General features: G+C 42.4%; 1 protein-coding gene across 1 annotated transcript in view; it reads left to right on the forward strand.

Annotated features, from left to right (window-relative positions):
• Positions 1-25,937, forward strand: part of LOC129517366 (mast/stem cell growth factor receptor Kit-like) — a gene marked incomplete at its 3' end in the record, with an annotated part of 76,778 nt that overhangs the window by 42,284 nt on the left and 8,557 nt on the right. Inside the window, exons 5-8 of the mRNA XM_055337190.1 lie at positions 2,843-3,014; positions 6,928-7,117; positions 10,251-10,366; positions 24,745-24,859. Of these exons, the coding sequence (XP_055193165.1) occupies positions 2,843-3,014; positions 6,928-7,117; positions 10,251-10,366; positions 24,745-24,859 (593 nt within the window). The remainder of the gene's footprint in view (positions 1-2,842; positions 3,015-6,927; positions 7,118-10,250; positions 10,367-24,744; positions 24,860-25,937) is intronic.

The raw sequence follows: 25,937 nt of genomic DNA on the forward strand, positions 1-25,937 counted from the left end.
CACAGAGAAATTTAGGATAAAATGACTACTCTAGAGTTTTTGCAGTTGTTTGTTTTAAACCCTAAGAGAGTCTTGGAGTTTATTCACCACTCGTGACTCTTGGTTAGCTTTCCTAGTGCCTCTAAACCCTTGTATTTTTACTTTTAATTATGTTATTTGACATCATCCTGAATTAAGGTCTTTGGGTTTAGGTGTTGATATTGTATCACATCGGACCAAGCTATTCCTTCCTGCGCTGACATGTGTTCCTTGTTCCTGGTTAGCTCCTTGTCATAGACCCTCGGGCTACATATATCTATACCACAAATCTAGAATGTGGTATGTTAGCTGTCTGTGATTACTCTGCCTTTGCAGAGAAGTCTGTGACCTGGTGGACCGGGAGAGGACAAAACAGTGTCCCCTCACCTTGCTACTGCATCTTCTTGATTGCTCTTCTGCAGTGAAATGGCAGATTTCTGCCAATTATTAGAAGAATCTCTTGGAAGAGAGTGTCTTCATATCTGCATTGTGCTTCAAAATGAAAAGGCCTTTAAAGACCTCTGCTTTCTTATTTCCTTTTATTTATTTGAGAGAGAGAGAGAACAAGCAAGGGAGGGAGAAACAGAGAAGGAGAGAGACAGAGGGAAGAGCAGACTCCTGCTGAGCAGGGAGCCCGACGCAGGGCTCCATCTCAAGACCCCGAGTTCATGACTTGAGCCAAAGGCAGACGCTTAACCTACTGAGCCACCCAGGCCCCCCCCCCGTCTCATTTCCTTATAGAAACAAAAGCTGAGACTAGTAGTATCCTCGACTTGTCAAGATCTCACAGTTAGTTAAGAAAGCAGGTTTCTCTTCTTTTTATTTCAAAACATTCCGCTTTGGCAGTCTGCTCTTATGTATGCTCACTTTAACGTAAAAAAAATTTCCAAAAATATAATAACATGAGGAAAAAAGAAACAGATATGATTCCACCATTGCGTGTTGTAGTGCTGTGCAATGGGAAATAAAATGTGAGCCTCCTGTGTGATTAACATTTTCTAGTAGGCACATGACAGAGCCAGAGTAAAATCGACACATTTTATTTAACCTAGTATAGCCAAAATATTATCTTATCAATGTAATTAACATAAAAATATCAATGGGTTATTTTGCACTACTATTTTTCATATTAAGGCTTCAAAATCTGGGGCATACTTTATATTTATAACACAGGTTGGACCTCAAGCATTCCAAGAGCTCAGTATTCTTTGTGTGTCTGGTCTTTATAAATACTATATTGCCCACTTTTTTTTTCATATTTCTTTTCCCTCTGCTCCCATGCATATGTATTACCCCATGTTTGCAGTTTTAGGGTACACTCGGTTTATGCTTATTAAGTAATATGAACCCTTTTCTTATTTTCACATTTATAATTTTGATACTTGGTATACATTTAGGTCATCTCTGAGATTTCACTGCAGTAAATATTTTGAAGCTTTTTTAAAAAATTGAGTTATTTCCTTGAGATAAGTTTGCTGGAACTGATCAGGGGTCTGAACAAACAGCCAAATTGCTTTCCACGGGGATTGTTCTGATTTACAATAGTGTCGGAATGGTCTCGTGCTGATAGGTTGACCATAGCCTGGCCAGCGCATTACCCTTGGTCTCGTTTCATGTCAGTATCAGCTCCTGTTTCCTTTTTTGTTTTTGTTTTTTCAGTTGTTATTTTTTTCCGTAGGAATGTGTTCATTTTACCGAAAATTGGGAAGCTGCAGAAAGCTCTATAGTACTCCCTCTAATATTTTCAGAGTGACTATAGTTTATGTTATGTTTTATTCCCATGATGTTTTCCATCCAAGAAATCTCTCTGTGTCTTGTCCGCAGGCAAATAATACGAGTAGAATGGTGATATCACAAGAGTAAATTTGCAACTTTTTCTCTTCCACTCATGCTTAAATAATTTGGGGTTTGGTCTTAGACGTCTCACATACTTTGGAACTCTTTTTAATAGTTGCCAAAATTCTACTGGATAACAACTGTAGGATGAGTCTCCAAGTTAGTTTTCGACATTGTGGTTCAATTTTTACTCGTGAAAATAATATAGATGTTGATAAAATAGAATATTATTAATAGTGATGTGTTTTCTTTCAATCACTGGGATATAGAGATAATGATATGACCTAACTATGAACAATTGGTGTCGCTTTTTTCCCCCTGCTCTGGAAATCTCACTATTTATTTTCTAAGATCTGCTTAATGACAGCAGAATGTAGTGAATGTACTGGATGTTTTTGATTAACTGGAAGATTTGAGTTCTTTTTTTTAATTTTTATTTATTTATGATAGAGAGAGAGAGAGATGCAGAGACACAGGCAGAGGGAGAAGCAGGCTCCATGCACCGGGAGCCCGATGTGGGATTCGATCCCGGGTCTCCAGGATCGCGCCCTGGGCCAAAGGCAGGCGCCAAACCGCTGCGCCACCCAGGGATCCCGAGATTTGAGTTCTTGATATGACCTAAATATGCTGACTAAATGTAAAGTATCAGTATTCAGTAATATTTCTTATATAGTAACTTCTAAAATTTGGCACGTTAAAATATTTAGTGCTGCAGAGAATTTGGAATGATGTACGCCATGGTTATCATGAAATGAATTTTCATGTTTTTTCCAATCATTAATAATGACTATCTTTCAATATAATCCTGTAATATGAAGTGTTCCAATGACAGACTTGTCATGATGCTTTATTATTCTTACTTAAGTAGTGTATAATGAATGTTAATATGGAGAAGTTAATTGCTGCTATTTTTAATTTATCTAGGAAAGATCCTGAATATAAATTTTATGGTAATCTTTGGTTTTTTTTTCTCTCTTTCCAAAACCAGCAGACTAATGCACAGACACAGAGTAATAGCTGGCATCGCGGTGACTTCAATTTTGAACGTCAGGAAAAGTTGATTATCAGCTCAGCAAGAGTTAATGATTCTGGAGTGTTCATGTGTTACGCCAATAATACTTTTGGATCAGCAAATGTCACAACAACCTTGGAAGTAGTAGGTAAATGTCTCTATCAGAATGTATAAATTATTGGCAGTAGTGAAACAAGAAATTGCTAGATAGCTTCCTTTTTATGCTAATAGAATGTTGAAGAGATTACTAGAAATTTAATTGTCACCACATGAGTGAATGAATGAATGAATGAATGAAAATGATCACTGTCGCCTTTTCCAACCAGAGCACAAAAGCAAATTCCACCAGTTTAATAAAGAGGAAGTGGAAACTTGCAACTGAAGTTGTTTAAATGGGTCATTTTCTCCCATCCCTCCCCCCCCCACTAAACAAGTAAGATGTTAGGTGGAACTTTTTTCAAAAATTCGAGTCTTTACTGAATGACTCGAGTTTAGAAATGGGTGTGGACTTTCTCAGTGGAGGAGTCCAGATGCTGAGAGCCTGAAGTAGTTCTCTGAATCTTTTAGGGGGGCACCTGAGCCTTTGGTTTATCTTTTTACCACTCATGGGTCTAGTTCATTTGTCACAGGAAGGGCTGAGTTGGGCTGCTTCTTCCTAGGACACCGCTCACTTTACCCCATCCTCCAGCCGTGTAGGCCATAGTGTGAACCTTCAGGAAGGAGGTCCCCTGGGGCCTGAATCATTGGTTCTGCACAGCATAAACTGGGTCATGTTACCCTATAATCCTAACCCCATCATAGCTGGTATGCACAAGTGGTTTAGTTTCCTTCCCTACTCTGGAAATCTCACTAAATATTTATTTTCCAAGATTTACTTAATGGGAGCAGAAGGTAGTGAATGTACTGGATGTTTTTTGATTTACTGGAAATAAGAGTAATTTTTAAATTGCTTTATTTACACATTTTTTTGTTTTGTGAGTATTGTCTGAATTTAATCTCTTGTGTTTTTTTTTTTAATGCAAGTACAGTCTCTGTGCTTGACTTTGATTAAGTACTGGTAGGGTGGCAAATTTCTTCATCATGAGCCATAATAAAATGATGTGATACTTGTTTTCGTTTCTCCTCTTCCCCCCATGTTTCCTCAATAATTTATGAAGCAGTGTTAGAGGTCTGTGATTTATCCCACAATGAGCTCATATAATTTTGGCATTTCTGCCCATGTTGTAATGGAAAGCATCTCACCAGACTAAACGTGGGAAACACGCTTGACTTGCAGTGATAGAACCAGCTTGCAGAAAGAGTATTACTTTTTCCCTAAACGTGATTGTGAACCATTTATTAATTTGAATGGAAAGCTATGCTTTCAAAATATTAAACTCCATAAGTGCTAATTTGCTAAGTTGATTAGGGAGCATGTTGATATATCAGCTTCAGCTCCAGAAAGCAATTAGTAAGGACGTTTTGAGCATATTATTGTATGTAATCAGATTTTTAAAATCCATTCATCAATTTCCAAGAATATGACTGTGTAACTGGAAAGGCTTGTGGCTCTGAAACCTGAATCTGGTTTTTTATTGTTTTGGGGTGGGTTGGGATGGGACACGAACAGGAGGAGACAAAGAGAAAAGCAATTTCTTTGGGGGCTGGGAGTAGGAGAATTTGGATACCATGTGGAGTGGCTTTGGGATGGTCCCCACCTGGTTTTAAGTTGGGGCCGTGCCACCCAACTTTTGAATGCAGCCTACTTTAACTCTACCTGCATTTTCTCTTATGAGAAACCCTACCTCTAACTGCAGAGGTTATAGAGAGGAGAAAAGGCAATAGATTTCATAGAAGTACCTCACATAGCGTTTGTACTGGTTAAATACTAATGCATCACCAATTTCTTAATGCAGAAGTACCTGAAAAAAATCATACTTTATGTAAAAACAACCCTGATGGAATTCTTTGATTTGAATAATTCTGATACTTCATGAATTTGAAGGACATAAAAGTATATTGAGCCAAAGGACTCTGGGAAACTCAGGAGGAACTTAAGTATTTTATGTATGGTGATGATGAGGGAACTCATTTCAGTGCAAATATTGTGGTCCGTAATATTTGAGCATTTTGCATTGTGTGGGATCAATTTATGACCCTAAGAACCTGAAACTGTAACACAGCACTCCGAGGAAAGATTTATTCCTTCAAAATTAACCGAAAATCTAAATTTGCTTTAAAAATGGCAGAGGGAGCTTCATTTATGATTCAGGCATTAGAACAGGGTGGTGGTTTCCATCTCCATCTTTCACCCGGATGATTTTTTTATTCTCATCTGTGACACATCCTTTTCATTGGTGCAGTTGGACTCTTTTTCTCATTCTGAATCTCTAGGAAACTAAAGGACAGTAAATACTAGAACGACAACTCATGTAGGACCTTAACATTTTCAACTGAGTAGTGCCAAAAATAATGAATAATTTTAAATTTTATAATTCTTAAATTTGGGGAAAGAAATGGAAGAATAAAATGTGAAAACCCTTCCACTAATGTGATAGAACTGTTTTTAAAGATTTGGTAAATTGATTATATTTTTGCACGCAGCAGGGTTTCAGTTACACAAAAGATGTCACTCTCTCTCTCTCGAACTGAAAGTAGAGAATCTAGGGAATTTGCTGCTGTAAGAAGAGGCCAGCCTTGGCTTCTCATGAACCTGTACTCCGATCTGGGCTCTGCCTTTGGGTAGCTAACCGTTTAGTTTTCCAGGACTGGATATTTTTCATGTGTCAATTAGGAGTTCTAAGTGTTCTCTTTCAGTATTGTTATACAATTATATATTTGCCGTAATTATTAATTAGAGTGTATGCTAAACTGCATAGGGCAGTTCTTGGCACATAGCAAACATTCCATAAATGGTGGCCATAAAACTAATATTGGCAATAATTTTATTACTTTTTTTTTCAAACTCTTTCTTATCTTATTATTATATAACCATTTCTAAGGGCTGCTTGAGAAACCAGTTCTCTGATTTTGAAAATTATTATGTCCAGGGTGGATAGCTGTTCCTTTGGTCTGTAGTTATCCACTAAAAAGGGATCTCAAGTGGGAATTACAGGGTTAAATGGGAGAATAGATAATTATAGAAAATCTATATTGCTAAATGCTTTCTGGAAGAGTTGTGCCAATTTACAGTGTGTAATTCGGCGTGCTACTTTTACCACACTTGCAAAATTATTGAGTTTCTTTCAAATTAGTTTTCCTATTTTTCCACAGGATGGATATACTTTATTTTTTAGCAGCTTTATTGAAGTTCTGCTATTTTTAATAAGTGAAGAGTGACGACTTATTTTAAGTACTAGTTTAAATATTTCTCCATCTATATTTTCATGTTCTTTTTCTTATTACCTTACTTTTACTATATAGACATTTAAAAAAGCTTATATATTCAGATTCTTGGGATTTTTTATGATTTTAGGATTCTTTTTCTTCTGTGGTTCCTAAAAAGCCTAGAAAACTGCCCTTCCCCCTCCCCACCTAGAAGTTTGATAGGAGTTAATTCTGTTTAGTTAAAAATACGGTAGGGTTTTTAAGGTGCCGTCCTTCATTTCATCTGTGATACATGATGTGATGAGAAGATGGATGTTTATTTTTCTTCAAATACTAAATGGTGTTCTTTCAACATCTCCACTGACCATTAGGATCTCTTCTTCATCTTGATTTTGGACACCTTCATATCATCACATTTATATTGAGTCTGGGTATGACTATTTAGTCCAAAGGTTTTTTGACCTAAGAAGCATCAGGTCCAGTCATTCTAGAAGACTTTTAACAAGATGGTGCTTGATCTTTAAGAGAGTTGCTTGAGAGACAGGTGGGAGAATGAACATTTGAGGGCTGTCCTTTCTCACTTTATGACGGTGATTCTACAAGAGCAAAAAGACCCAAAAAAGGTACAATGGCAAGTCAAAATATTCTTAATACCTGACCCCAGTCCACTATCCTTACAGCCAAAGGGGAAGCTGTGTTTTCTGTTGTGTGGTTGTGGATCATAGTTTCTCCCTGTTTTATTCTGTTATAACTAGATAAAGGATTCATTAATATCTTCCCCGTGACGAGTACTACAATATTTGTAAATGATGGAGAGAATGTGGATCTGATTGTTGAATATGAGGCATATCCCAAACCGGAGCACCAGCAGTGGATCTGTATGAACAGAACCTTCACTGATAAATGGGAAGATTACCCCAAGTCTGACAACGAAAGTAATATCAGGTAAGAGAAGAGCCTCGCGCTGGGGATTAGACATTTCTCCCCACTTCCCTTCGCTTACCAGATCCTATTTTTGTGGCCCATAAGTGTGTGAGAGGACACCTGGCATAGGAGGAAGTGTGGGGCTCCTTCCTGAGTCTTCAGGCCAGTGTTGCCTTTTGTGTTGTGTTTAAAACCCGCACAAAAATCTGTGCATCAGTTTTCACATTTCTGATATGGAGGATGATCGAAAGCAGGGAATGGCACATTCTAGGGACACATTAAATTATTTTTCAGAGGAAAGAGGAAAGTGAGTGCTTTGAAACCTTTTTGAAAATACTGTCAGGGCCACCTGGGTGGCTCAGTGGGTTAAGCCTTTGGCTCAGGTCGTGAGATCCAGCCTTGCGTTGGGCTCCTTGCTCAATGGGGAGTCTGCTTCTCCCTCTCCCTCTCCTCCTCCCCCTGCTTGTGCTCTCTCTCTCTCTCTCTCTCTCAGATGAGCAAATAAAAATCTTTAAATAAATACAATCTTTAAAAATAAACAATGAGAACTGTCAGAAAAAGAGAGGTGCCTGTGTCATTAAGCCTCTGACTCTTGATTTCTGCACAGCTCATGATCTCAGGGTCATGGGATCAAGCCTGGAGTTGGGCTCCCGGCTCAGTGAGGAGTCTGCTTCTCTCCTTCTCTCTCCCTCTGCTCCTTCCCACCCTGGCCCCACAGCTCACATGTCCTCTCTCTTTGTCTCAAATAAATAAATAAATACGTCCTCTCTCTCTGTCTCAAATAAATAAATAAATAAATAAATAATAAATAAGTAAGTAAGTAAGTAAGTAAGTAAGTAAAACAACCAACTATATGAAAACTAAGCCTCATTCATTCAGTAGCTTTGGTCCAGGCAGTGAACTCCAAGTTCTATGACATCACACCTCTCTCTCTCTCTCTCTTTTTTTTTTAAGGATTTAATTTATTTGAGAGAGAAAGAGCAAGCGCACACAGCGAGGAGCCGAGGGAAACTTTAGCAGTCTCCTCCCTGAGCTCAGAGCCCATGTGGGGTTCAGTCCCACGACCCTGAGATCATGACCTGAGCCGAAACTAAGAGTTGGATGCTTGACTGACTGAGCCACCCAGGCGCCCCCACATCTCTCATTTGATCCTCAAGACATTTCTAACAAAAAACAGTAGCAATCATAAAATAGTAAAAAATAAAATGAAAATAGTAAGTAAAAATAAAATTAATAAAAATAATAAAAACGACAAAGCAAAAGCATAAAAGTGGCTTACTTTATGTAGGCTGCAGGTGCTCTTGCCTGCGCTGCACTGTTCTCAGTACCTTCCATATATTAAGTCAATAATTTCAGTCCTCACAAACCCCATGGACAGGCACTTTTATTCTTGTCGTTTCTGAGAAGAGGAAACTGAGACACAAATGAGTCTTGATGTAACTTGACCAAGGTCAAATGGCCAACAGAAGTGGATGCCTTCGTAGACTTTTTTTTTTTTTTCCCAGTGAAGAGCTATGGGCTGTTGTAGGAATATGGGTGAGAGGTGAGGCTGTCCTGGGTCAAGGTGCAGGGGCTGGAGGGAGGAGGATGGATTCGGGAGGTATCCAGGCTACCTCTTTAGTAAGACTCAGCGATTGAGGGGATAGGAGAGAGAGGTAGGAGCTGAAGATACCCCTTCAGATTCTGTATTTATCAGCTACGTTGGAGGGTGAGAGGTGATGTCTTTCAAGGAGGAGGGGGAAGGGTTGGGAGGGCAAAGACCATGAGTTTTTGGGGTTGGTTGAATTTGAGAATGTCCACGGGCTCTTGAGTGTGGACATTCAGGTAGGAAGTATCGAGGGCAGGTTCCCCAGAAGCAGAGCCTGAGACAGGGATTCTGGGTCAAGAGCTTCATTGAGGGAGAGGGAGAGCAGGACAGGAAGGGTAAAGGAGGAGAGAAGGGATGGATGGGTGATTGGCAGGCTGATCTCAGGGGCGCTCTCCAGAGCTTTTGTCCCTCCCCACGGGCAGTCACTCATCAGCCCTAGACCTAGAGAGGCAGTCAGTGTCCAAAAGGGGCCAAGTGTCCAAGGGCAAGACTTGGGAGGATGTTGCAGGTGTGAATCATTATAAGCTGTACCCATGAGGCAGGGAGATGCAGGCATGCAAATAGCTCTGTAGAGGAGGCGAGGACCGAGAGCTCTGAACCAGACGTAAGGATTTGAAAGCTGTGAGCAAACAGCAAGGAGTTCGTCGTGAGAGTGGATCGCTCGGGGGCGTGTGCATTGTGAGAGGAGATGAAAGTCTGAAGAGGCCCCTGCGTATATCTGGGCGGTTGTGTATGTTGCTCACACGGGTCCAGGGCTGCCCAGGGCGCTCCACCCACACCAGTGCCCACGTCGGGAACTCCCTTGGCAGGCCTGTGGGCTCAGTCTACACAGCCATATCTAGTATCATCCCGGTAGGAAACCAGAAGCTTGAATAGCACATACTGGAAAGGATGCCAGGAGGAAGTAGTGGGGGTGAAAGGAGAATTGGGCGATTATGATCTTTGCAAGAAGGAAGGTGAGGGTCCTCCACGTGGGCACCTGCTCGTCTGGGGGCCCCGCCAGGGGCACAGCGTTATAGGGCAGCAGGGTGGGTGAGTTCAGGACACCGGGGAAGGATTATGGGCAGAGGGGGACCTGGGCATGAGGACAGCCAGGAGGCCAAAGAGGCTGCGGCCTCCACAAGGCCACGAAAGCCTCTCCCCACTCAGCCATTGGGCCCAAATTAAATACATGCCTATAGGTTCGTATCTGTTAACATGGATCCTGTTAATACTGAGTTAAGTGCTTAGTCTGGTCCTTCCTCCCACAGGCGTGTGTTTCCAAGAGAAACTGTGGACAAGATGCTCACCCGAGGCAGGCCGTTCGCGAGAGCTTGATTTCTTTTCTTTTCTTTCTTTTTTTTTTTAATTTTTATTTATTTATTTATTTATGATAGTCACAGAGAGAGAAAGAGAGAGAGGCAGAGACATAGGCAGATGGAGAAGCAGGCTCCATGCAGCGGGAGCCCGATATGGGATTCGATCCCGGGTCTCCAGGATCGCGCCCTGGGCCCAAGGCAGGCGCCAAACCGCTGCGCCACCCAGGGATCCCTAAAGGTTTTTTCTTTTCTATTTTATCCTTTGTAGATATGTGAGTGAACTTCATCTAACCAGATTAAAAGGGAACGAAGGAGGCACTTACACATTTCAAGTGTCCAATTCCGATGTCAATTCTTCGGTGGCCTTTAATGTTTATGTGAACAGTGAGTAAAACGAACAGTCCCTTATCTTTTTATTTTTTATTATTTTAAGTTGGGGCTCGTGCTTGGAACGGCTGCGGCTCTGAGCTCGTTGTGTACTATGTAAATAATGTTTCATGATGATTTTGACCTTAACAAAGACCCTGTGGTTTGGTGGTTGGAAGAATGTGCACGAAAGCCAATTCCTTGCCCTACGTTTCACTGACCACGCGACCTCGCAGAGGTCACTCGGATTCCGGGTGCTGCCGTTGACGCAAACAGAGGAGCCAGAGAAGTCAAAAATAACTGTCATGTCGGGGGGGGGATGTATTATTATTGATTGTTGAAATGGGGAGCCAGAGGTTGAATAGGCCCTGGATTGTGGTGTTAGTTGGGCAAGAGATGCTATCAGGCTCCGTCATGAGTTCTCTGTTAGGGCGCTTTCTCTTCCAGGGCTGTGATATCATCTGTGTTGAGATTGTTCTCTCACTAAGACGAATGCAGTATCGATCCAGCTCAACGAGACCCTCCTGCAAAGCATGTGGGGACTGTGGGAGAGGGAGCAGGTGGTTTGGGCGGGAGGATGGCTTTGGGCGTGGGAACCTGAACACCTGAGTCCTGCCCTGCTGGACTGTGGCCCCTGCAGCATCTCAGAGAAATGGCTTTGCACAGAGGTTGAGGCCAAGGGAGCATGCTCGCCAGCTGGGGGGCTTCTGCTCCGTGCAGGGCACCCTCCTGGCTCTACTCTAGGGCCCACCTGCACATCCAAGGAAGGACAGCAGGTGTCTGACACACCACACCAGCCAGGGGACCAGGGGACCAGGGGATGGGAGGCCTCCACAGACACAGAATTCCAGGGGAGTGGTCAACAACAGGACCATTGGGATTAGCCATCCTGGGTGTGTGTTGGGAGGTGAGGGATTAGGAGACAATCTGGAACATTCCCTAGGGGATAGCTTAGTAACTGTGCTGAGTGCTCCGTGGTGTGTGTGTGTGTGTGTGTGTGTGTGTGTGTGTGTGTTGGGGTGCAGGAGGGGCTGTGGGAACAAAGGAGGGGTGCCAGTTTCTTGTCCTCAAAGAGCTGACCTTCTGTGAAGTCATTTTACAAGTTACTTCGTTGGTGCTGCAACTCAGCCCTACGGGGTAGGGGTAGCATGATCCAGCTGCAGATGAAGACAGAAAAGTGACACTCAAGGCTTTGGATTCCTAATCTGGAGACTTTTAACTCTGTCCTCATTTCCAAGAACAAGAGGGTCATATCTGTGGAGCTAAATGGATTTCTTAACTATAGACCTTGCCAGGATCCTTAAAATCATATCTGTGGAGCTAGACAAATTTCTTTCTTTCTTTTTAAGAATATTTATTTATTTACTTATTTACTTATTTACTTATTTATATATTTACCTTCTATTTATTTATTTATTTATTTATTTATTTATTTATTACTCATTTATTTATTATTTGTTTATTCAGACATAGAGAGAGAGGGGCAGAGACACAGGAGGAGAGGGAAGCAGGCTCCATGCAGGGAGCCGGACCTGGGACTCGATCCTGGGATTCCAGGATCGCGCCCTAGGCCTAAGGCAGGCACTAAACCGCTGAGCCACCCAGGCATCCCCTGCCAGACGAATTTCTTAACTACAGACCTTGTCAAGATTCTTAATGTGCCAGGAGGAGGCTGTGGGATGGGGTATACAGCTCCAACTTGTTTGACCACAGAACTTAGCTTTTTTTTTTTTTTTTTTTGAGGGAATCATACTCATTAACGTCTCCCTTCCTCAGTACAGTGTTGATTATATGGTATCTCATTGGCCTGCATTTCAAATAGCTCTAGATTAATTCAGATGTTAATCAGAGGAGCTTAGCATATCGCACATGGGCAAATTACCTGCTTCTGAAAAATCTCAATATTCAAGTAACTTAAGAGACGATTACAGGTAAATCAGTATTCTTACGAGCCGAATATGCATATTATCCACCCAAAACTGGATTTTTGGGTGCTCTAGTGCAGTGCTTCTCAAACTGTCTATGGGAAAGGACCTTTGTTTTTTTTTTTTAAATTTTCCAAGTTATTCGGGATCAATCCTTGCTACAAAATACGGTAAGAACCTATCACTAGGAAAGTGAATTGAATAAGAATAATGATGTATGCAAAACCCAAGTTTAAAATTTTTTTTGTTTTTTTTTTTTTAAGGAGATTCCATAGATAGACTGTCCGGATGCTCCTGCTAAATGCTTCTTGTCAGCTGCACCTCACCTCTTTGCGGACCAGTCACAGCAGACCATGGCCTCGGCCTACTCCACAGGCCTCACTGCAGCCCTATTGGGAGCGGGGAATTTTATAAAGCTCAGTGCCATTTGCATCTGTCTTTCCCTGGCTTCAAGGTCAAGGAGGCTGTGGGTCACTGACCTTACAAAGATGTCTCTGAATTCCCATTTTTCTGGTGACAAAATTGCTGCAATTTTACTTACCAGGCTCATTTTCCATCCCGCACGATTGGTGTTAGTCACCTCTGCTGGTGAACCCCTGCCTCTTTGAAACTAGATAGGGAACCACATTAAGCTTTCCAGATGATTTTTTTTTTTTTGGAGGGGCGGATTCCCTATTGGGGCAGAACTTTGATTATTCGGGGGCCCAGGTCTCAGATGCCCACCCAGCATCAACTGATGAACAGCTGCTCCATGGCACTGGGCACACAGATAAGGGTGGTTTAGTGTCTCCCCACTTAGGTGAAGTTTTTCAGGAAGTCTTTCGTTGCTGTCAGTTTGTTATAAACCCTTAACTGACAAAAGGCATTTCTTGCATTTACCTAACACATTGGATTTCTTGAGCTCCACACGCTTTGACAGAGGTGGTATTTTTTGTGTGAAACTTAAAAAACATCTGCCTCTTGCGAAGTGTGTCCAGTCGCTCTTTACAGATGAAGTCAGCTAATAACTTTGTCGATTTTTCTTTAATTGGATAAGGTTTCTAATGTTACACTTTAAAATCGAAAGGTAAAAATAGTTTTGAAATTTAAAATCGGAGCGGTTGTGTCCGTTTTGACGTAACATTTCAGCTGAGCCAAGTAGATCCACTGTGTGATTTGTTCTGTAAATAAGCTTAGCCCCAAGGAGGGAAGGAATTCTGCTGTGCAAAAATTAGAATTGATAAAAACCAGAATAATAAATGCATGATATTAGTGCAGAAATTCAGTGACTTTTCCTCAGTGACATTGCTGCATGATTGCTTAATAGATTCAACTGGGAGAAATGCTTATGAAAATCCCCGATTTGGAATGGTTAAATGTTTGATCGTTGAAAAATTCATTTGTTTTAGAAACTCCACATGTGGATTTGAGTACATTGAGCATGTGCGTGTACATGCGTATGCGTGTGTGTTTTAATTGCTTGTGTGGGAGGCTTTGAAAAATACCATGTTCTATCAGTTTGTGTTAGAGAAAAATGTGTAGCGTATTAAACCTGATAGTGTTTTAGGTCTGTTTTTAACTCCTCTAACCAAGCTATGATTTACAGGGGTCTGTTAGTTGGCCCCATGGCATTGAAGGTGGTGTTTCTAGGGCAAGAGCTACATGACATGTTTGCTGTTTTTGAGCAGAACTCCCAGTGGAAACTAACTGATGGGAGTTTTTGGGTTTTTCTTTTTCTTTTTTTTTTTTTTTGGTTTTGGTTTTGTTTAGAGAGAATGAGAGAGAGAGTGTGTGGAGTTGAGGTTGGGGCCAGAGTAAGAGGGAGAAAGAGAACCTTAAGCAGACTCCACACCCAGCACGGAGCCTGAAGCGGGGCTCCAATCTCATGACCCTGGGACCGTGATCTGAGCCAAAATCAAGAGTAGGACTCTTAGCCAACTGAGCCACCCCAGGTGTCCCCCCACCCCACTTTTTTTTTTGGCTGGGGGGAAGGTGGGGCGGAGTTTTCATTCAAAAAAAAAACAAACAACAAAAACGTTGAATTTGCATCACTATAATCACCCTTGCCCTACTTATTGAAGATGTATATAGAAATCAGGTTCTGGGACTCCTGGGGGGCTCAGTGGTTGAGCGTTTGCCTTTGGCTCAGGGTGTGATCCTGGAGTCCTGGGATCGAGTCCCACATTGGGCTCCCCACAGGGAGCCTGCTTCTCCCTCTGCTGGTGTCTCTGCCTCTCTCTCTCTGTGTGTCTCTCATGAATAAATAAAATCTTTTAAAAAATTGAATTAAAAGAAAAAGAAATCAGGTTCTTAGTTCCAAAAAGAAGTGTGAGGGGCACCTGGGTGGCTCAGTTGGTTAAGCATCTGCTTTTGGCTCAGATCATCATCTTGGGGTCCTGGGATCCAGCTCGCGTCGAGCTCTCCGCTCAGTGACCAATCTGCTCCTCCCTCTCCCTCTTCGTCTCCCTCGGTGGTCTCTCTCACTCATTCTCAAATAAATACATAAAATCTTTTTTTTTTAAGTTTGAGATCTTTGGTGAAATTGGCCATTTGGTTCCTTTGCAGATCAAAATTGGGAGGAAAGAGTTCTAAAATCTATAGGGCTACCCAAACGTGCTTTCTTGTTTTCTTTTTTAAAAAAATATATTTAGCTACAATGACATAATATACATGATAAAGGTGCTTTCCTAATGGGACCTACTATTTCTAAAATTCTTAGAGGTATTAGAAAAACCAACACCACCAAGGTTCTATATGTAGCCTATGATACTTGGTTAGAAACCTATGGTCTCTTTGTTTGCAATAAATGTCACACAATTGAGGTTTTTACCAGATCCAGGACACATAAAAGGCCAAATGCACATTTAACTCTAAGTGATCCACTCTCCCTTTTCCCTCCCCACCCACTATTTCTTGATTAAATCTCAAACGTTGCAGTGGACTTAAATGTTAGTAATGTACATCTTTAAGGAGTTTATTTTGACATGTAATTTTAAATGCCCCATGTGAACCCTGAAGTGACCTACATGATGGTGGAAAGTATGATTAATATGATAAAACAATTGTTTTCTCACAACTGTGGAATGATTTTTTTTTCCCCCTGTGGAATGGTTTTAAGAAGATCTAATAAACTTATAATGTTATCAATCGTACCCTAATAAAGCTGGGAAAAATAAGATTTTAAAGTGTATACATGATTTTGATATATGTAAACATTTTGAAAAAACTGCCCCCCACACACACATCAAGTGAATTAACACATCAGCTCACGTGTTTATGTTTGCCCTTCTTGTTTTTGATTTTCTGGGGTTTTGGGGGGCGGGGTGCTCGTTTTGTTTTTTGGTGAGAACATTTAAGCTCTACTTTCTTAGCAAATTTTGATTATGTAATACAGAGTTATCAACTATAGTCACCATGTAATCCATTAGATGCCTAAACCTTACTGTCTTACACCTGTTTATATTCCTTTAATGCCTCTCCCCATTCCTCCATCCCATCCCTTAGGCCTCGACAACCACTTTTCTACTCTTTTTCAATGAATTTGATTTTTTTTTTAAAGACTCCATCTGAGTGATACCATGCAGTATTTGTCTTTCTCTATCTATTACATGGAACATAACGCCCTCTAGGTTTATCCAACCTAATTTGTTGTCGCAAATGGCAGGATTTCCTTTTTTTTTCAGGCCGAACAATAATCCAGTGTCTGTGTGTATCACATTTTCTTTTATCCGCTCATCCATCGAAGGAAATTTAGGTTGTTTCCATACCTTGGCTAGTGTAAGTAACACCGCAGTGACCATGGGAGTACATATCTCTCTTCAAGGTAGTAGTTTTGTTTCATGAGGATATGTATCAAGAAGTAGGACTTGCTGGATCATATGGTCGTTGTGTTTTTAATTTCTTGGGGGGAACCTCCATGCTCTTTTCCGCACTGGCACCAGTCTGCATTCCCACCGACAGTGCACGAGGGTTCCCTTTTCTCTGTGCCCTTGTCAACGTTTGTTATTTCTTATCTTTTTGGTACTACGTGTGCTCACGGTGTGGGTGATCACGTCATTTTGGTTTTTTTTGATTCACCCATAGTCTTAAAATGCCTCTTGAACACATTATCGGGTAACCTTTCCAAGATCAGTTTTGTGAATCTAAAATTTGAGGTAAATGGTATCCAGGGGCCATAAGTAGAACTCTGGCAAGTCTTAAAGGTCTGCCCTTTAATGACAAACCTCGCCAGGTGAGTCAGAGTATTGTGGTACTGGGGCGGGGGGGCGGGGGGGGGGCTCAGGGGGTGGTCACAGGAAGGGAGGGAGGACAAGCATATAGAGAGAACTCAGTCAGGGGCTTGCCCTTCACCATGGGGCTTATGTGGAACACATGTCCTTTAAGCTAGATCGGCTATCCAAAATGACTGCAGAAGTACACCAAATTAACTTTCAAAGTCACTGACTCTACTTCATTTACGGCAGTGTTAACAGTGGGTTGAAACGATTTAAGGAAATGCTAAATAATGCATTATTTCTAAATCACCGTATCATGTAATTAACATCCTGTCTGGTATGAGCAATTATTTTTAGATCATACAGCGTGCCCGTATCAGTCAAAGTAATAAATCATCCAGAGTGAGGTCTCTTGATGAGAAAGTTTCTCTTTGACCACGTTTGCAAAATCTGGGCTGCCTTTTATATAGTTTTGGTCATAGTTCAATCTGTCCTCCTAGGGAGAAGCCACTCTGAAGGGGAACACCCCGCAGACAAAGTGGCACATTTGCCAAAGGTGAGGGCAGATGTGTCAAGTCAGCCACTTAAATAGATGGCTTAGACCCCCTGGCCAGCCAGCCCTCTGAGTCACCCACCTGGCTGGAAGTCCTCAGGGACCTTCACCCAGGGTTAAATGGTAATGTGGGCTGGCCTTCAAGGATTGCTCAGTTTAGGGGCTTTGGGTCTGTGTCTTTCATGATCCCTGTGAGATGAGAACAGAGTTACTAGAACCTTGCCTCTTTGGGAGGAAGAAATGTTTTCTACCATCTGTCTCCCTTTTTTTCAGGGCTGATAGGACCTTTCAAACATTTGGGTGTCCAAACCATTCTTGCATTAGAGGCTAAACATTTTATTTTATTTTTTTTTAAATTTATTTTTTTGTAAGTCGTTTTATTTATTTATGATAGTCACAGAGAGAGAGAGAGAGAGACATAGGCAGAGGGAGAAGCAGGCTCCATGCACCGGGAGCCCAATGTGGGATTTGACCCCGGGTCTCCAGGATCACGCCCTGGGCCAAAGGCAGACGCCAAACCACTGCGCCACCCAGGGATCCCTGAGGCTAAACATTTTAATAAGGCTTATGACTAACACACTTGACCATTGAGTTTTGCTTAAGAGGTTTTGCTTTTTAGTGTTTTTTCCCCCTATTAGGTGGATTCTATTAAATCTCTAATATTAAATTATTGGAATTCTTTTTTTTTTTTTTTTGAGAGAGAGAGAGAGAGAGAGCACATGAGCAGTGGGGAGAGGCGGGGGGGGGGAGAGAGAGAGAGAGAGAGAGAGAGAGAGAGAGAGAGAGAGAGAGAGAGAGAGAGAATGCCCCAAACAGGCTCCACACCCAGCCCAGTGTGGAGCCCCACCCAGGGCCTGATCCCACGACCCCAAGATCATGACCAGAGACAAAATCAAGAGTCGGACACTCACCCGACTGAGCCGCCCAAGTGCCCCCAAATGACTGGAATTCTTAAACATTAAATAAAACCAGTGCTGAATAGAACTCCTTTCTGATTGATTTACTTGCTTTTGAAAATTTGCTGTAAGGCTATCACAGTAACCAGAAATGTAGCTTGGTTAGTGCAAACATATGTATACATAAAACAGTTTTAAATTAAAACAGTTTTTTCTTATTGTAAAAATGTCACGCAAAGGATAGGAAAAACTGGAAAAAGTAAATAAGCAAAAGCAAGAAGCACATTTTAATTGTGCCTCTTAAAGTTGGTTTACATTTTATACTGTTCCTTAATATATCCCTTATTGTATATGTTCTTTGTGAACATTTTTTGTTAACTTTTTTTTTTTTTTTTACAAAACTGAGGTCCTAATGCTTCATGAGCTTGTGTTTTGGTGCTGAATAATGAATGCGTTGAGTACACCTTTCCATGACATGAGATACCTGTCTGCAACCTCATTTTGGTGTCCTTTTGCATGGATAGTGCATCATTTTTTTAAACCCACATCTGGTGCAGTTTTGAGACATTGTATAGTATGGGATGGGTCACAAATGATTGACTGGGGTTTTAAAGAAACCCATCAAATTATTTAAGGTTTATAATTATCTTGTTTAATCTCAAATGAGTGACGTAGCTTAAGTGCCTGGCAGTAAATAAGGTTATCATCTGTCATTATTTTTCATGCTCGCCCATGTCTTAAACATATGTCACAGAAGATTTCACTCTCCTGGCTTTTGGGGCAGTTCTAAATTAAGGAATAATTTTCAGGTCTTCTTAGTATGGTTGCTAGTCTATGTAAAAGTAGTCTCTTGTCTTTTTATATTAATCTTTTTATAGGTAGTGCATGTTCATTTGTGATACCTGACAGCGTCTGAGCTCTGTTTTTCAGATTCTGTTACTGAATTTGAAATGAGTTTTTGTTGTTAAATGCTTTGGAGTTATGAGTGTTGTTTTGATGTGACACTTTAATATCTCCTTCTCATAATGAAGATCTCTCTGTCTGCAAGAATTGCTGTAGACATTTGAGTTGAAAGAAAAAAGGGATATCACTGCAACCTACTTTTAAAGTCTACTTTGATTCTCTTATGTTCTGAAAAAATTTAGGAAATGTATTAGTATTCTTTTTCCTTCGTGTATCATGAGAAAGTTGGTCGGGTGGGGTGTATTGCTAATTTGGAGGATCTAGTTAAAGGCCGAAACTGAGAACAGGAAACCCCTCTAGATCGTTAGGCCCTTTGTTGGTGTGGTCTGGCCATCATTTCGTGCTTATGGTAGAAAAGCAGGAGAAACAGGTTTAAGTTCTGTGACTGTGTCAGTGTCTGCTAGGAATGGACCCTGAATTGGGGCATAATTTTCTAAAGACGGTGTGAGTACTCTTCCTTCGTGTTAGTGGAACTTAGACTCTGTGGAAGTTCCCTTGCTATCTGAGCCCATATATGTTTTTACATCAGATTAGCTCCCTTCATTTATACGTGGATCCAGGCTCACCTATAATTTAGTGTAAATTTAAATTAACCCGAGAATAGGTGCATGATTTTTCCATGGGTTTTATGGCAATAACCCTTGCCTTCCACTTTTGAATTATGTTGGAAATGAATTCACTGCTTTTACTGAATAGAGAAATAGCATTTATATCACATGCCAGTCCTCCACGTGTGTGTCTACATCTGCTCTCTGCGTGTCTGGGTCACATGGCAGTGGTGCCCTGTAAATTGAGCATCGTGATTCTGGCTGGGCAAGGCTTTGTGCAGTTAGTTGTATCACTTTTTAAATTTTTTTAACTTAATCTCAGGACTAGGAGATCTTTACTGGCTGTTTAGAACAGATGTTGGCAAACTGTAGTCCTAGGGCCGGAGTCAGCCTGCAGCCTCTTTTCAGAGGGCCCATAAACTAAGATTTTTGGTCGAATGGTCGAAAAAAATCAGAAGATTTTGTGAGACGTGAAGATAAAATTCAAATGTCAGTGTCCATAAGTAAAGTTTATTGGAGCACAGCTGTGCATGGCTTTGCACGTCTGCCTACCTTTGTGGTACAGTGGCACAGTCGAGTATTTGCAAGAGAGACCCTAAGGCCCACACAGCCGAAATTGCTTACACCTCAGTCTTTACCCTAAAAGTTAGCTTACTCCTAGTTTAGAATGTCACTGCGTTAGGAGGGTGATTTTTTTTTTTAATAGTAAAAACTCTGTTAAAGACCGCTGGATACAGGCAACTATAATTGAAGTTTTGTTTCATTTGTTAAACTTCTATCAAAGTGCCCATATGCCAGTTTCTAACAATCTTTTTTTTTTTTTAAGAGAAGGGGAGAGAGGGATGGGGAAGGGCAGAGGGAGAGAGAGAGAGAGAGAATCTTAAGTAGGCTCTTTGCCCAGCATGGAGCCTGAATCCATTCAGCGGGGCTAAATCTCAGGACATCTATTCCAGTTTTATTTTGTTTTTGTTTTTTAAGTATAGCCTTATATAAGTGAAAGTTAATCTGAAATTTTTTATAGTCCTGTTTTAGCTGATTTCAGTTCCTTTTTCATAGCAGTGTTATGGCTGGAATGTAGATTTGACCCAGGCCCAAATAGGGCCAAATTGCTGGAAAGCATTGCTGTGTGGCCATTAAAACTACAGCAGACCCACAATCGTAAAAACAAAATGCATCCTATGATCCCTCTTCATTTAGTCTTTTATTGCTGGTGGAGGCTTCAGTCTATGTTCTTTGCTGGTTATAGAGTGTGGGCAAGTGTGGTTTATTAGCAGGAACTGGTCGAGGCGCTCAGGGGCAAGAGGGGAGCTCAACTCAGAAATGCTTCCCCAGCAATGACTCGTGCATCTCCTCCCACCGCACCCCAGCACTTATTATCTGTGCTGTGTCTTAAAAATGTGCTTTGTTCCTGCCTCCCGTCTGGACCTGATGGTGGTGAGAAGGAGCATTTTTTCAAGATCACATATCTTTGGGGTAAATCAGCAAATGGTTAGGATTTCTAATTGCACGAGCCGTAAATTCTCAGTAGAGCCGTAAGCACTCTGAAATCAGCCGACAAGTTGATCAGTGTCGTTGCAGACGCTGGAATGACCCAGGCCCCCAACGCTTTGAAAGGAGAAAAGGCTATTTTCTTAATCTCCGCAGCAAATACATAAGGCATGCACCTCTTAGGCTTATCCAAACCTCCAACCTGGGAGGAATTAGGGGACGTGTCATTTGGTATTCTGCCGATTGCCGAATATCTCAGAAACCACAGCTCAGATTTAACCTGGAGAATTGCAGTCATGTGTCTTTAAAAGCAAAATGCATATCTAATGCCTTACACGGTGCATTGAGGCACTTACAAAATGCAGATGAGCCCAGATTTTCATTTTTAGGAATCACATTTATACCTAGCTCATTCTTCATGCATCAGACATTTTCGTGGCGCAACTTGCCATGTAGAGCTGAAACTGTACTCGTGTAATTTAGCCTTTTCAAAATGAGGTCTGTCATCACCAATGTCAGGGACACGACTGGGATTAGGGCGAGGCGCCTGGGGTGCAGAATTTAAGGAAGAGCTCACTCGAGGAGCCAGCCCTGTATTTGCAAGACTTTGAGGAGGGTGAGTGCCTTCTTAAATTCCACACCTGATGTGCTTCTCTTGCCTCACCCTCATCCTACCCCCAGTCAGGGTCTTTTTTGTAGGTCCACTAAAAAGGTGCGTTGCTGGGTCAGATCCTTGGCTTAGAATCTCTGGGATGGGGGTAGTAGGGGTAGGGGGCAAAAATGTCTATTTTTTTTTTTAGTTTTTATTTTCTTAGTGCTTCGAACACACATTGATGTTTAGAGACCTTCTGGGCTTGGTTGGCCAGGCTAAGGACCAGCAGGACAAAGCTGCTCTGCTAGCCTCGGGTTACAGCCGGCCTGAGACGGTAGGGTAAAAATCTGCCCAGTTAACCAGCACACGGGAACAAGTAGGCCAGCCGGACTGCACCACTTGCCAGCCCTGGCCGTTGTGTAACTGCCACCAGGCGTCACGCTGGAAGGCTTGGCTCTTGAGCACTGGTAGCCAGAGCTGAATGTAATTGATTATGTGATTTTGAGCTGTTCCAATTTTTTTAATTAAAAAAATGTTTTATTGGTTCATTATTAGCTACACGCTCACCGTAAAAAAAAAAAGAGAGAGAGAAAATAAGTCAAAAGAATAAAGTAGAAACTATCCATAATCCTTTTACCCAGAGGTAACCATCGTTAACATATTAAGGTTCCCTTTCAACCTTTTTTTTTCTCTATTGAATTAATATTTAGTTCCACTCTAAGAAATCTCATCATTTGGGTTAGGAAGGATGGGTGACAAAAGGAATGTCGATGGGAGGGAATCATCTTAGGACCTCGATTCCAGTCTAAGTCCTATCCCATTACCTTTGCCATCTCTGTGTAGACCTCCCCTCTCCCCTACAATCTCCGTGTTAAAGAAGAATTCACCTGGCCAGGTAGGTGTGTGGATAGCTTCTTGTAAGAGTGGGAATAGAGCCCCTAGCACAGCAAAGTCAGCATCGGGCTCTTGTCCCAGGTCCCTTCTTAGGATTCTAATCGAATTCCTTGGACTCCGAGGAACTTGGTTTTTTAGAGGGGACTTAGTGGTTCAAACAGCTCTTCCTCTGTGCGTCTGCCGCAGGTCAGACTCTGCTCCGAGTCAGAGGTACAATCAGGGAGATGTGGTTCTGCCCTTGAGAACGTAGAGTCTGATGGAGGAGGCAGCCCAGGAGGTTGTGGAAGAGTGTCAGGTGCTCTCGCATGCTGCGGGAAGAGGGAGGAGCGACCAACCAACTTGGCTTTGGAGAGCTGAGGATGGCTTGGAACAGGAGATGACGCTCGAATGGAGTCCAGAGAGACCTGCCTTATGGCGCCTGCCGTCTTCAGCAAATAGCATTCTCCTAAAGTTGCTCTGTTTTTTTGTGTTCTGTCCTACTTTCCAGCACAATCACACAGTTGCCCATGATAATTAAATGAGACTTGCCAGACGGATACTTTCGCAAGACGATGGCTCGTCTTCTTGCTCTATTTGTGAAAGCTGGCGTTGGATCCAAACTCTCAAGGATGCCCCTACCTTGAGATCGCTTTGGAGGGCCACTCTTTTGTGTGTATTTGCCAAAGGGCCTGCCCAGGCGTCGGGCCAGGCTGAGAGACAGGTGGGTGTGCCACGCATGTGGACACCGATCCCCGCCAAGCCGTCCTGCCTGCAAGGAGGTGAGGTGCTGGGAGGTGGTTCTACAGTGGTCCCTTCCCTTGAAGAAAGACACTCCTGAGCCTCCGATCTGTCGGTCCCTATCTTCTCACCGTACACAATTTTGCTATCAGCTGCAAACTAATCAAGGTCAGATTCCCAACGCGTCGGGTTAAAACACTCATCGTCACACTCTCTGAAGATTTTTGGATCACTGAAGAGCATATTCCTGGTGGCAAACACAGTTGAGGGGTAGCAAACTTGATTAACCAGAGAGGGTAGGTATTCCGAAATAGGAAATGATAGCTGAACCATTAATAAATTAGTGGTTAATAAAACTGTCTCGTGTCTGCGAAGCATTCTTCCTCCTTTGGGTGCTCCGTCTCATTTGATTGTCCCAGCATCGTTGTGAAATGGGGACTGTTGTTACTCCCACATGACACACAAGGAGGCTTGATGGAGAGACAGTTTATTGGTAAACGTGGGAGCCGGCGGCAGGACACCCTTCACCCCCCAGCACACAGTGGGGTGCATCCCATTCTGTGTCCGATGTCATACTGAGGATCCAGGGTGAGCGCCAGGGTGAGCGCATCCCCGGCCCTGCCATCGGATCCTTACAGGTCGGCTTACTTGTTCTCCAAGGCTTAGACCCCTTCACTTACATTTCCTGTAGAACAACTGAATGTAATAAGTTCATTTTCCTTTCACTTTAGAGAATAACCTCAAGAATTTGCAGTGCTTTTAGGCACCCTTGATTGGATGAATATCAGTTGATTATTGTCGTTCCCCAGAAATGTCAAATCAGAGCATGCCTGCTCATACAACCTACTTTTTCAGGGATTATATACAGGTTTAGATAGATAGACATGTGAGTAAAACTCTTGGGCTGGCTTCCTCTTAAAATTTTCTGTCCATATTTTGCATTTGAAATACAAATTTGGAGTTTAAAAGCCCGTATCGTATTTTACTCTTATGTTTTGGCTTCTCCGTAAATAGGGTGATTCAGTTCTTTTATTTCCACCCACTCCCTTCTGCCCCCACCCCTGAAAAAGAGGACATTCTTGGAGGGGGGAAGTGGGTGGGTGGGTGGGGGCTTCCCATTTCCTAGAACTCCTCTTAATTTTATCCATCCCAGTCTGTGCCATAACTTGAAATTCTCTATGACAGGTTCAGCAATTTGAAAGTCTGATGGCAAGAACCTTAAACACGATTTCCACCTTCACAACAGTTTGGAATCCTAAAGTTTGGATTAGAAGCAGTCTTGCAAATTCTGCCCCCCACCACCCCCAACTGGAAGCAGAAACCCGGCCGGGGGTCCTGCGAACCCCACCTCCGTTCACTCGACCCCAGACAGGGAGTTGTCACCTGCAGTGTGGACAGTCCACAATGGAGCCAGGCAGCTCTAAACGGGGGGAAACCCTTTCCTGGTCTGACCCTCGCTTCTGCCTCCCTGTGCCTTCCATCACTGGTTCCGATGCTCCCCTTTGACTATGTCCCCTCAGGGTCCTCTTTAAACTCAAGAAAGTTCTAAGGATTCGGAAACCGTGGAGGGGAGCCTTGGTGAGGTGTTCCGGCAGCCTGACCTATGGCCATTTCTCTTTTCCTACAGCAAAGCCAGAAATCCTGACCCTCGAAAGTCTCACGAATGGCATGCTCCAGTGTGTGGTTGCAGGATTCCCAGAGCCCGCGGTAGATTGGTATTTCTGTCCAGGAGCTGAGCAGAGGTGAGGGGATTATTTTGGCTACTACTTAACGTGCACGAGGGAAGGACAGCAGGGTAGTTGAACTTCAGATAGGTTTTCCGATTCTTTTTTTTATTTTTTATTTTTTATTTAATTTTTTTTAATTTTTTTTTATTTATTTATGATAGTTACACACAGAGAGAGAGAGAGGCAGAGACATAGGCAGAGGGAGAAGCAGGCTCCATGCACCGAGAACCCGACGTGGGATTCGATCCCGGGTCTCCAGGATCGCGCCCTGGGCCAAAGGCAGGCGCTAAACCACTGCGCCACCCAGGGATCCCAGATTCTTTTTTTTAAAGCTTTGTTTGATTATCCTTTTTTTCCCTACCCATGTGGCTTCTTAAGGGGGGCATAATTGCCATATTTTTCGTGGTAGACATTAATTTTGTTTGCTGAGACATGATTACTGAGTGACTTACTTCTCTGTCTTGGTGGTTATCTTCTGGATTTATCGTGCAGTTTCTAGCCTGCAGGTAGATAAAGCAATTTTCCAGGACAGAGTAATTAGATTTCCATTCTGTACACAGGAGGCAACGTGTGTGGGAGATGTGGCTGTAGTTTTCATGAAAAAAAAAAATTGCCTCGAAGTTAATTGCCAAGTTACCAAAAAGTAATGATCGTGCAGTTACAACATACATACGGCATTTGTAAGCTGCGGGTTTTTAAATTTTTTTTTTTTTTCCTCCTTGATTAGGTGCCCGGCCCCTGAGCAGAGCACATCCGGCAGGGTGCTCCCTCTCCCTTCCAATCTGCACTTAAGCCTTAAATGGTCCTTTCACATTACCTGGAGATGAAAATGGGGTCACCATGGCTGTTTTTATCCATCAAATGCTATTTTGCGCTCGGGCTTTTAAAAGCCCAGTGTAACATCACAATTGAATAGTCAGGATAATAATAGAGATTTCATTTCTCACAGAATAGTCCTTTTTATCACAGCACGTTGGAAGAGGTTACGTAGGACTGTTGTTTTCAGCGGCGTTTTAGTGGAATGTTTCCTTCGGGGAACAGTAAGAAGGACCCGGGGCCCCTGGAAAAGCCCCTACAGTGGAAGTAACCCCAG

Source organism: Nyctereutes procyonoides, unplaced genomic scaffold, assembly GCF_905146905.1.
Source record: "Nyctereutes procyonoides isolate TBG_1078 unplaced genomic scaffold, NYPRO_anot_genome, whole genome shotgun sequence".
Lineage (NCBI taxonomy): Eukaryota > Metazoa > Chordata > Mammalia > Carnivora > Canidae > Nyctereutes > Nyctereutes procyonoides.